The sequence below is a fragment of the Lactuca saligna genome, chromosome 4, assembly GCF_052625555.1.
Source record: "Lactuca saligna cultivar CGN05327 chromosome 4, ASM5262555v1, whole genome shotgun sequence".
NCBI lineage: Eukaryota > Viridiplantae > Streptophyta > Magnoliopsida > Asterales > Asteraceae > Lactuca > Lactuca saligna.
Genome location: NC_136420.1, coordinates 321351624 through 321363472, shown reverse-complemented (window position 1 = coordinate 321363472; position 11849 = coordinate 321351624). Strand labels below are relative to the sequence as shown.

The following is an 11849-nucleotide window of genomic DNA, read 5'->3' as shown; positions in this document are numbered from 1 at the left end:
TTGCATCCATTAAAATAGAATCAAATTGAGTATGAATTGCATATAATCGACACTGCCTATATTTGATTTGGTTTGCTGTTTAACATCATTTTCAGAAATCGGTTTTTGATTTAGACAGTTCTATTTCGAAACAGGAATCAAACAGGTGTTTTTTCGAGCTTAGTATGATATTGTTTTAGATGTATATTATTAAAATCAATATAAACTCGTGTAGGTAAGTGGATCATGATCCGATTTAAATTTGGATAGATTTTAAACCGAAATCAAACTTATTCATAAGTTATAATAGTTCGGTTTTTGGTTTTATTATTTTTGAGTTTCGGAGGTTTGGTCAATTCTAGAATGTATAACATTTGACTCGTTCGGTAGTTTGTTGTAGATTAATAATCACATTATAAATTAAACAATCTATGTTATATCGTTGGTCCAAAATGAAATCGTTTTATATGTTCAAAATCCACAAGGCAAAGTGAAATAGTGGGTTAAAACCCAAAACAATAATGAATCATAGATATGAATCCATAAAAGAATGTTTCATTGATATTAATCTGGAATGTTGATTGTTGAATCAATAATCCTTCGTGATTATTTCTTATTAAAAACTATTTAAAAATATTATTTTAGTAACCTAAAACATGTTTTCAAATCACATATAAGATGGACTTTATGGGTTAAGCTAAAAAAAATAACACGACTTCATGTATCAAGTCATCAAGACATTAGCCCTCTCACTGTTTTTCTTTTCTTTTTTCCCTCTGAACTCCACTCACGTTAAAATTGATATATATTGTTAAAATTAATTAACATTGTGGAAAAAAAATTATACTTACCAAAATCAACTCCAAAAAGAAAATCAGTATTTTTTTTTTTATTGTTTAATAGTCAAACCTTGACTGCCCAAGCAATCGGGATGATATCAAATCGATTTCCCGAGCTTCTTGTTCACTAAACTCCTCATGTTGTTGTCTATTGTCAAATGACAGTTTTGCCCTTTCAACCGCTTCCATTACATCATCTCTCGACACACAAACTCCACCTATGTCACCCAAACAAGTCAAATATTGAGACTTTTACCTTGACCTGACTGACTATCTATGACTGATATCAATGAGACAAAAATTGCAGTTTTTGTCCGTAACAAGATGGGACAGTGATTTGAATGTGCAAAAGACGTAAATACCCTCCTCATCAGGTTCTACTGTATCACATTATCATGTTGATCATGAAACTTTTACCTCTACGTGCAGCAAGAAGAGCGGCATCATTAACAATATTTGCCAGGTCAGCACCTACTAAACCCGGTGTTAAAGATGCAACAAGATCGCAAATGACGTTTTTGTCCTCCTCGAGGGGTACACCTCTAAAATGAACTCCCAAGATTCGCTTTCTTCCATCTTCATCTGGTTCCCTCACAAACACTTTTCTTGAAAACCGACCCGCGCGAAGCAAAGCCGAATCCAGCATTTCGGGTCTATTTGTTGCGGCGATTACCACCACTTTTTTATCCGATTCAAATCCGTCCATTTCCGTCAACAACTGTTAAAAACCGAAACATAAATTGTAACGTCTTTTTACAGTAAAACCCCTGAGCTGTTCCGCACTGCTCTGCTCTAAAAGTATCGTGTGAGATGTAAATCAGGTGCTTAGTGGCCCACTAAGGTGGTGTATGGTGTCACATAGGAATGGAATGATATGTCATAGTTATAATTTACTTTTATTTATATAATCATTAAATATCAATAATGTTTTTAGAAAAGTTCACGATTTCAATTGAATTACATTTTGTTATTTTCCAAAAATATGTAAGAAATAAATTTGAATTATACTTCTATTTCAAGATTTCATGGTGTAGTTAAAAACATTTAGCTCTTTTTTTTCGGTTAACATTTTTGTAAAATGATAAATTAACTTTTTTACTATCGGCTATCGGAGATACACATTATATATTTCAAACGACATGAAAAATTGTTTGTATGCAATTTATTTAGCAATATATATACATATATATATATATATATATATATATATATATATATATATATATATATATATATATATATATATATATATATATATAGTTGTGAGACCCATGTACTACATGGGTTTATTCAAAAAACCAAAAACAAATATAAAGATCTAAAATTTTAGAAAGTTTGAATTTATAAGGGAAGAGAAAAAAATATTTAACTATTAAATTGAAGTGCTCATTTTCTTTTAAATTTAAACAAATAATTTAAATAAATAAACAATTAAAATAATTGGATTCAATTTAGAAATTTCGAAATTATAAAAATTGTTTTAATGAATTTGATATGCATTTATTATTACAAATTTACATTTAAATATTATATGGAATTTAATAAAATGGAAAAAGAAAAACACAAAATGACATCTAAATATAATTTAATCTAAAATTACCACAAAATGACATATGGCATAATGCATGAGGAATGACAAGTGGCAGAAATGGTTTTTATTTATCAGAGTAGATAAATAAATAACATTTTATTCTTTCCGTATCAATTCAAAATCATTTAGTATTCAAATTATACATGACAAAAAAGTCATATTTAAATGGTCCATTCCATTCTTTCACCGTTTCATGCTAACCAAACATGTCTCCATTCCATTCCATTCCTTTCTGATTCCATTCCATCATACCAAACACGAGCCCAATCCACATTGGAATTAAAACTCCCACTCAAAAAAAATAAATAAATAAAATGCAACTTACTTGGTTTAAAGTTTGATCACCCTCAGTGTTAAATCCTCTACCACGTTTAAGTCCAACTGCATCGAGTTCATCAATGAAAATAATGGAAGGTGCACATTTTCTAGCATCTTTAAAAAGATCCCTTATGCGACTAGCTCCTCTTCCAACAAATAACTCAACAAATTCACTTGCACATGTTATAAAAAACGGGACCCCCGCCTTTTGGGCCACTGCACGGGCTAGTAATGTTTTCCCGGTTCCCGGTGGGCCCACTAGAAGTACCCCTCTAGGTAATTTTGCCCCAAGATTGTCATACTTTGAATCACCTTGTAAGCATGAAACAATCTACAAGATGTTTTGTTTTAGTTAAGGTAAAGGTAAAAGGTAAAGGTAAATCTAGATGTTTTGGATTTTAAGTTTGTAATAATTATAAGAGTAAATTACTGAAATCATCCCTATGGTTTGATTAAAATTGCACGTTTGGTCCCTAACTTTTATTTTGCACTCGGGTCATCCCTATGGTTTGATTTGGTTGTGTTTTTCGTCCCTATGGTTTGGTCAAAATTGCACATTTGGTCCCTAGGGACGATCTGAGTGCAAAACAAAAGTTAGGGACCAAACGTGCAATTTTGACCAAACCATAGGGACGAAAAACACAACCAAATCAAACCATAGGGATGACCCGAGTGCAAAATAAAAGTTAGGGACCAAACGTGCAATTTTAATCAAACCATAGGGACGATTTCAGTAATTTACTCTAATTATAATTAGAATTTCCGAAATCATTCACCATAAAAAGTGATTATCACAAATTATGGTATCAAAAGCACATGCTAACACACCTAACCCTAAATATTATCAACAAAAGCAAAACAAAATCTCAATTAAAACAATTAATAACCATTTTTTAAACTAGAGAGAGAGAGAGAGAGAGAGAGAGAGAGAGAGAGAATTACCTCCAATAACTCTGCCTTAGCATCATCAACACCTTCAACATCATCAAAAGTAACCTCATCATTTTTACTAGGTTTTCTTGCAATACTACCACCACCACCAAGCCCATGAGCGACTAGAGACAACATAGCCCATGAAGGAGCCTGATTTAATAATGTCGAAAATACCCTCCTCCCACCCGAAACATAAAAAGGTTCAGGATCTAATCCATATGTAGTCCCCTTTTCTTTCATTAAATGAAGAAGCTCTCTATAATCATCATCAATGTATCTTGTAGAAAACTGCCAACCATGATTGTTGTCCCTCTTCTTTACTTCAACATCAATCCTTGATTGGTTTGACTCGGTCAAATTCAAACCTTCAGGTTTTCTCGACAACTTTGTAAGAAAAGATGTCACCATTTCTTTAAAGTTGTTTGAATGTTCCTTTTTTACTATTTTTGTACTTTGAGAAGCCTGTGGATTGCTATTGTACATTATACGACGTGAGTTCTCTTTGAATTGAACCCTTGTTACACTTCCATCTTGTAGACCTTTCAATAAATCTGAATATGGAGCAACTTTACATTTTTGCCCCTTTGATTTCAAGAGGAGATAACAGATTCCCATTGCTAGAGAGATTGAAGCAGGAATGATGTTAGCCTTCAAGAATGTTTTGGTACTATTTAGCTTTGAGTCAAGAGCATGTTTTTTCCAAATGGCTGAAAACCATAGCTTTGGACGAAATTTTCTCCATAATTGTCTTTTTAGATCATCATTTTCTCCAGTTTGCAGATCGGTGTCTTTGTTTTCATTGGTTTCATCCATCTTCTATGTTTAGGGCTAAAAGAAAACGGATATTAGGGTTAAGAATATGTGATTTATTGATTTATGTAGTTAAGCTAAATTGCTTTATAAAGTAATGATGTCTTATTGTCTCCTCCTAAACTTCATTAAAATTCTCCTAATGAACACTTCAACGAAATTTGCACACAGTTCATTAAAAAACCACAGCATTCTTAATGAACATAATCAAGTATTCAATAAATAAACGTTTCAAATCCAAACATCAGAATATCTACTTAAAATCCGGCGGATGATGTCTGAAAATCAAAGCTAGGGTTTGTTCGATAAGTTTATGCTTGAAATATACATAATTATGTGGTAATAAGGTCAAAATCGATATATAGAAGGCAATAATGTAAATAAAAACACAAAAACAGATGCAGAGATACAAGATTGAATATACGAACAGTAATTTGGAGAAGAAAACGATACGATTATCTTAATAGGTGAGAACTGGACATAGCTAACGTACCTCCGAACTCGGCTATGGCGGGGGAAGAATGCGGAGCTAACGAAACAGCGATTGATATGAATTTGATAAAAGATTTTTTGTGTCGTGATATACAAACAGGAGCTAGCAGATAAAGTGATAAACACTAAACAGTTGATTCAATGGAAACTAATTGGGTCGGGTTCTTTCAAATACCGACTCTTTGCACGGCCCAATTTATAGATTTGGCCTTTTAAGCAACGGTAAATCATTTATTTATATAATAAAGTTTTTTTTAAATTTTTTTTAAAATAATAAAATTGGTTTTTTTTAAGGAGACGTTGTTTGAAAATTAGTTTTACAATAAAGTTATAATATTTTTCTATTTATACATGTTTCTTGTGGTTGTGGGCACAAATTGGTACACATCAAATGAGATTGATTTCATTTTTTTTTCTAATTATTTTTGTGATTGTTGGTCCTTGATAATTTAAGTATGCGTTAATTTTTACATGTTGGTCCTTGAAGAGTTGAAGGTAATTTAAATCTTTTAGGGATAATGACTTAAAAATGGTAATATATTTTTTGATTTGTACATATTTAGTCACTGATTATTTTTTCGTCTACATTTACTCTTTCAACTTGTTAAACTATACACACTCAATCCTTATGACCGGTTACTCCAGGTTAGCTGGGAAAAATAACTTAATAGGATAATATATTTCATATTTTGTACACATTTAGTCCTTATTATTTTTGTACACATTAGTCTTTAATAATTTTTTGTTTTAGAATGTCTTTTTTGTTTTTATACTCATTCAGTACTTATGAATGATTTCTTTTAGGTTTTCTCACGACATCTTACGTAGGATAATAATTAATGAGAAGTTTGGGGTTGTTGATGCTTACATTCATCGCGATTTCGACTGCTTAGTTGCATAGGTCTTGTAGTTTGGTTTAGGTCTTGTGTTATGATAGTCGTAACTTCTTTATACGATATCAGATTTTAATGATTTTTATATCTAATCGTGTTTTGACTCTACTACAAATTTCGTTAAGATTACTCCCGTTAAAATGTAATATAATTTTACTTACGATTTTATAAAAAAAATTAAAAAAAAACATCAATATATTTATTCATATAAAGCGTATGGGTATAAAGATCATTAGTAAAAATATATTACTTTTTAACAGGAACAATCTAAAAGAAAGTTATAGTAGACTAAATACGAACGCATGAATATAAAGATCATTAAAATCTAAGATCGTATGAAGAAGTTATGACATTCATAACACATGACCTAAACAACCAAGTAGTCGAGATCACAATGGACATAAACATCAAAAGCCTTATACACCTCAATAATGATTGTCCCACGTAAGATGTCGTGAGAAAAACCTTAAGAAATCAGTTATAAGTAATGAATTAGTACAAAAACTGAAATGGTTATATATATATATATATATATATATATATATATATATATATATATATATATATATATATATATATATATATATATATATATATATATATATGATGAGATTAAAGTTTCTTTTAATCTATGAAGATCGATAAGATCTTGAACAAGTTATGAAAACAATGACGATATAAACACAGTAAAATTATAGAACAAGAATGAATCAAACGTGTCGAATGATTAAAACAAAATCCTCAGAAGAGCTCGATTAAGAACATCAACTGTAGAGGATTGGAAGGTTACAAGTATGATCAAAGAAACCTTTAGTCGTCTGGAAAATTTCGTATTCACAGATCTCTAAAACCTTTACCTAATATGCATGCAAGCATAAGCTTATATACAAAGCATAAAAGACACACGGTTGGACAGGCCCAAACCGTAATACAAAATATTATAAACAAACGAGCCCAAAAGACGCAATCTTCTAAGCCCAACAATCTCCCCCTTTGCGTCAATTTGGAGCGAGATCTTTATTTATTACTTGGGCCAGCAGCCGAGACTGGTACCTTCTTCACGGTACTAAACAGACACTTGGTGATGGAAAGAATTGTCTGTCTAAACCGGATGTACCATTTGATCATATCTTCAAAATATTTAACATCATCAGCCGAATTCTCTTTACACCGTTTAACAATAAAAAGCACATGCTCCAAGCAAGTTGTGGTGTAAAGATGCTTATCAGCTAAAGCGAAGAGACATTTCTGTCCTTCCGCTCTAGTGAGCATAACTGTGTTACGTCTCGGATCAATCTTGCCCAGCTGCATTTGATTTAGATCACTGGCCGATCCCACAGGAGCAATTTTGGGTTTCTTCTTGAAGACTGTGGCGACCTCCTGATCCATAAGGGCAACCTCCATGATATAGCAGATTAACATCCTTTTGACATGGTCTAGAATGGGACCATATTCAGCTTCATTGGTCAAAAGGATGTTATACAAGACGATCCAATCATGAGGATTTAGATTCGGTAGATCTGCTAGAGAGATGAGATGAACAGATTTTGCAGATCCCCGAATCAGTTTGAACCGAACGTTTATGAAGCGTCCCTCAGTGTAAGGCTTTAGCACCCGAACATTGACAATCTTCTGAGCGCTCCATGTAAGGAATTGAGGACGAGCAGCCTTCAGGTAAAAGTCAATGAGCTCCCTGTCAAGCTCAGCGTTCGGGTGAGGGACATAAAAAATGTTAGAGAAGACGTGAAAGATAAACGCCTTTCGAGTCAGCAGCATATCGAACTGCGAATCGACAGAATTGCTGCAGTCGAACGATATGACCAGCTCGAGCCATAAGATGCTAGGAGTTTCGATGGCCTCTTTGATCAAGCGTTCCCTGGTCCAGGCAGGGAAGAGAGTCTTTCGGCTCTCAAGGAGATCGTGGGCTTCTTTTTGCTTACGTTCGGCTACAGCAGCCTCACGTGCCTCACGACTGGCATCATCACCAACCTTGCGACTGTTCTTTCGTTTCAAAATGTCGGCAATGGTCTCCTTGTCGCCTTCTTCATCTTCGTCCTCAGCTATATCTTTACCTTTGTTCTTCATACCTGAACTTAAAATTTGATGAGTTGAAGATGGTTCAGTTGTATGAGTAGCTTTTGAGGAAGGAGGTGGTTTTGAAGCTTTTGAGGAAGGAGGTGGTTTTGAACTTGTCTTCTCATCTCCCCCTTGTTTCGGAATGGACACAAAACTTGGGAGGCCTTCGACCTTGTTTAGTAGATCAATGGTTGGAGAGAGCTTTTCAGCAAGGGATCGCCTCACCGAAAAGTTTAATATTGGATCATGTGCTTCCAGGATGTTTGAGATGACAGCGTGGACATCCGAAACACACGTCTTAACCACCTCCCGTTCGGAGCGAAGATCTTCCAGCTCTTGTTGAGATTGAGAGAGTTGAGTGGTCTTGACCTCAAGAGCCGTTGTTTTTAATGCCAAATCGTCCATTAAAGAACGCTCGGATGTCAGATCTTCTTGAAGCTTGACGAGACGAGCTTCAATGGAGGCTGTAAAAGCCGAGTTGTCGTCGCTTATGGTTTTACGTAGGTTGGTGAACGATGGCAACTCCGATGTGACAAAGGAGACCAATTGTTGGACAATCGGTTCCAATGATGCCTTTGTGTCAGCTGCACTTTGTTGCATTGACTGCAGTAGAGCAGAGGCATCAGAAAATAGTTTATCGACTTTTTCGGTCGCAGCCTCACATGCTCGGGTAGATGCCTGAATTGCAGCAGTTGCTGAGGCTGCTGAATCATGTTGGGCGCTGGTGAAGGCATCTACGATCTTCTGAAGTGCAGCTTCAGACAGGGTTGATTGTTGGTTGGACGAGGAGGCGAGAAGGAGATCAATCTTCTCGTTGAGCTGTTTTAGATGTTTCTTAGTGACAGGTGCATCATCCTCCTCATCACTCTGAATTTGAAACGGACTATAGTAGACCGAATCAAAGACCATGTCTTCTCCCCCGAGATAAGGGTTTTCACCCTCAAAGGCATTGCCATGAGAAGAAGAGGGTGGAGAGGTTGGGGGTGTAGAGGGTTTATTAGGAGAAGGTTGAGTGGGTGAAGGTGTAGTTTCGGTTGGTTGTTCCGTATGGGTAGTTTTGGTTGGTGGTTGTGTATGGGTAGTTTCGGTGGGTGGTTGTATATGGGTAGTTTCGGTTGTGTGGGTTTTGGGTTGAGGAGGTTCGGCTACATGGGGTGATTCAGTGGTAGTGGTAAAGATTTGAGGAGGAGAAGGAATTGGGGAATTGGGAATTTGAATCTCTGGGGTAGGGGATCGAGGTGGTGTATTGCCTCGTGTAGGAGAAGCATCCCCTTGAGAGTCGCCAGAATCCGAACTCTCACCCTCAGAGTCACTCGAAGAGGAGGGTATAATGAGCTTTCGCTTTGGTTGAGTCTTCCTCTTCTTCGGTGGGGGGGAAGTGGCAGCTTTTGTCTGTTTCCTCTTCTTAGGTGAAGGCCCCTTTGAAGGTTTTTCTACTTGCTTTCCTTTATCCGCCTTTTTACCTTTGCTCAATGGTTTATCTGCATCGTGGATAGATCTGAGCATGTCCGGGGTCAGAACCCTTGGACCAGAAGGTGTTAGCTCCTTAAGCTTTCTGATCAGCCTGCTATCCGAAGGTACGCTTCCATACATGGACTCCGGAATCGAGCCAATAAAGGAGAATTTGGAGGCATCGGAGATGATGATCTTCTTGGTGTGAAAAGTACCAACGGAAGTCATCGATGCACCTTCGGCAATGGGAACGTCGAATCTGTCCATGGCCCATTTGGTGATCAGAATCCAGAATCGGGCCAATGAAACTTCAGAGTGTCTGGATGAACATGAGAGGCTCTGAAGAAGTTGTTGCCATAGAACGAACCCGTAATCTAGGTTGATCCCATTGTAAACTCCATACAGAATAGTAAGGAACAGACGACTGGCACCGTCTGAGCCTGAGCTTCTCTCCGACAGTCCCTTGAACAGGACTGTAAATAAACCGTTCCATTGAGGCGGTAAGCAGGACTTCTTGAATCTGGCAACGGATGTAAGAACCTCCGTGTATCCCATGTTGTAAAACATGCTATACATATGACCAGTTTGTATGGACTCCGGATGGACTCTGGATGAGTCAGAAGCAAATCCGAGTAGAGAGCAGAAACGAGGGCGAGAAACGGAGGTTTTGTGGTCTCCAATCTCGAAGAATACTCGGTCGACAGCCTTGTCATAATATGCAGTTGCGTAGACCTGCGATAGAGCCGTCATTGGCACCGATGCGATTCTGGATAGTGCTGGTTCGAGTTGAGAGTATTTTAGGCATTCTATAACCGGCGACATGTAAGGATCGTATGCCTTTGGGTTAAGATCAATTACTAAGCATTGCTGTGGGCGAATGGGAAGGATTTGGGATGTAGCATGAACTGAAGAAGAGTCAGCCATGGATGCAGGTGTGAAGAAGATGATGAATAGGAAACTGTATGGGAGAGTTTGTGGTTTGGAAATTTTGAGAGTGGTAAAGAGGTAAAAGGAGGTATAACGGGCTATTTATAGTGGGAGGGAAGAGAGAGAAAGATCGTTTCAAATCTCTTATGGATGACAGTTGGGACGGACGATGATCACGTAGGAGAGAGAGTGTCAGATTCCTAGGATCACGCCGCCCAATAATCGCCGTTTCATAGGGACAAGCCGTTACTGTTTAACCACGCGCATTAAATGCCATAGGACAAAGAAAAACTTAGGATTTCAAAAGGAATGTCCGTTATTAATACGATCAACCATTTATTGAGAAATGTTGAAAGGCTTCTTTTAATTCGGCTAAATGAAATCTCAGAAAGAAAGATAAGGACAAGATCCCAGGGGAAGAAAAGTTATGGGTTAATAACATTTTCATAGGAATCACATAAAACTGGAGATTTTAATATGGTACTTTCATCAATTCGGTAGTAAAAGCTTGAACAATATAATCATTCACCGTCAATTCCTTAGGTGTTGAATTTTGGGTTTCACTTAGTTCGTAGTGTCACAAAACTAAGATCATAAACACAAATGTTGTGCAACCATAAACCTCAGTGGTAAGGGTTGAGAGTCTCAAGGGTTACCATGATGGAATGAGTGTAGTGGAGAAGTAATAGGAGATGGTGTAAGATAACAAAGGTACCTCTACTGCAAGAAGAAGGACCAAGCAGGAAGTTCTTAACTCATGTGAGAAAAGAATGAGGTAGCTCACGATTAGAATAAATGAAGTGGCCTTGTTGGGAAGACAAGGTTTGTGTATACCAGGTCATGAAGGCCTTTATTCAAAATCTTATGAGGCTTGAGACACATACAGCAGCATGCTTCTAGGGACAAGTAGGAAGTCCATAAAGTGTAACCATATAAACAAATAAAAACAAAAAAAAATTTGGAATTTTTGAGGTAAACCGAACGCGAACCTACGATTGGTTTCGGTTGAGAAAAGTTTTGAAAAACCGAACCCGAACGTTCGGTTGGTTTCGGTTCTACAAAATTTTGAAAAACCGAACCCGAACCTTTGGTAGGTTTCGGTTGTACAAAAGTTTGAAAAACTGAACCCGAACCTTCGGTTGGTTTCGGTTCTAGAAAATTTTGAAAAACCGAACCCGAACCTTCAGTTGGTTTCGGTTCTAGAAAAGTTCGAAAAACCGAACCCGAACCTTCGGTTGGTTTCGGTTCTAGAAAATTTTGAAAAACCGAACCTGAACCTTTGGTTGGTGTCAGTTAAGAGGTTTTTTTTTTTTTTTTTTTGTTTTTTTTGTTTTTTTTTTTTTTATAGTAAAAACAGAATTGTACAGCCAATACACAACATTGAGAAACTATCTTTGAAGAAAAGAGTGGGTTAGATAGTTGAGACGAACCCTAACGTTTGGTTGATATCTTTAAGTTTGGTACTGATTCAGATTCCATCATACCAAGTCATTGCAATATTTTATTGAATGATGCTTCAGGAAGAGCTTTTGTAAAGAC

The 11849-nt window shown here is 36.4% G+C and overlaps 1 protein-coding gene across 1 annotated transcript; it reads right to left on the bottom strand.

The window, feature by feature from the left end:
• Positions 1-646: 646 nt before the first annotated feature.
• On the bottom strand, positions 647-5081 carry LOC145044051 (putative inactive ATP-dependent zinc metalloprotease FTSHI 3, chloroplastic). The gene is made up of 5 exons (XM_078992855.1): positions 4964-5081; positions 3670-4488; positions 2735-3058; positions 1236-1536; positions 647-1036 (listed from the first exon to the last, which is right to left on the bottom strand). The coding sequence occupies exons 2-5, from the start codon at positions 4471-4473 to the stop codon at positions 876-878; spliced, it is 1590 nt and encodes a 529-aa protein (XP_078848981.1). The 5' UTR covers positions 4474-4488; positions 4964-5081; the 3' UTR covers positions 647-875.
• Between the last annotated feature and the right edge of the window lie 6768 nt (positions 5082-11849).

What these genes read in the sequence shown, in the direction of transcription:
- LOC145044051 (XM_078992855.1), bottom strand. Translation starts at nt 4,473, where the DNA reads ATGGATGAAACCAATGAAAACAAAGACACCGATCTGCAAACTGGAGAA. An exon ending in CTAAGGCAGAGTTATTGGAG is followed by an intron (nt 3,059 to 3,669) that starts GTAATTCTCTCT and finishes AACATCTTGTAG; the next exon opens with ATTGTTTCATGCTTACAAGG. An exon ending in TCTTCTTGCTGCACGTAGAG is followed by an intron (nt 1,037 to 1,235) that starts GTAAAAGTTTCA and finishes TGGGTGACATAG; the next exon opens with GTGGAGTTTGTGTGTCGAGA.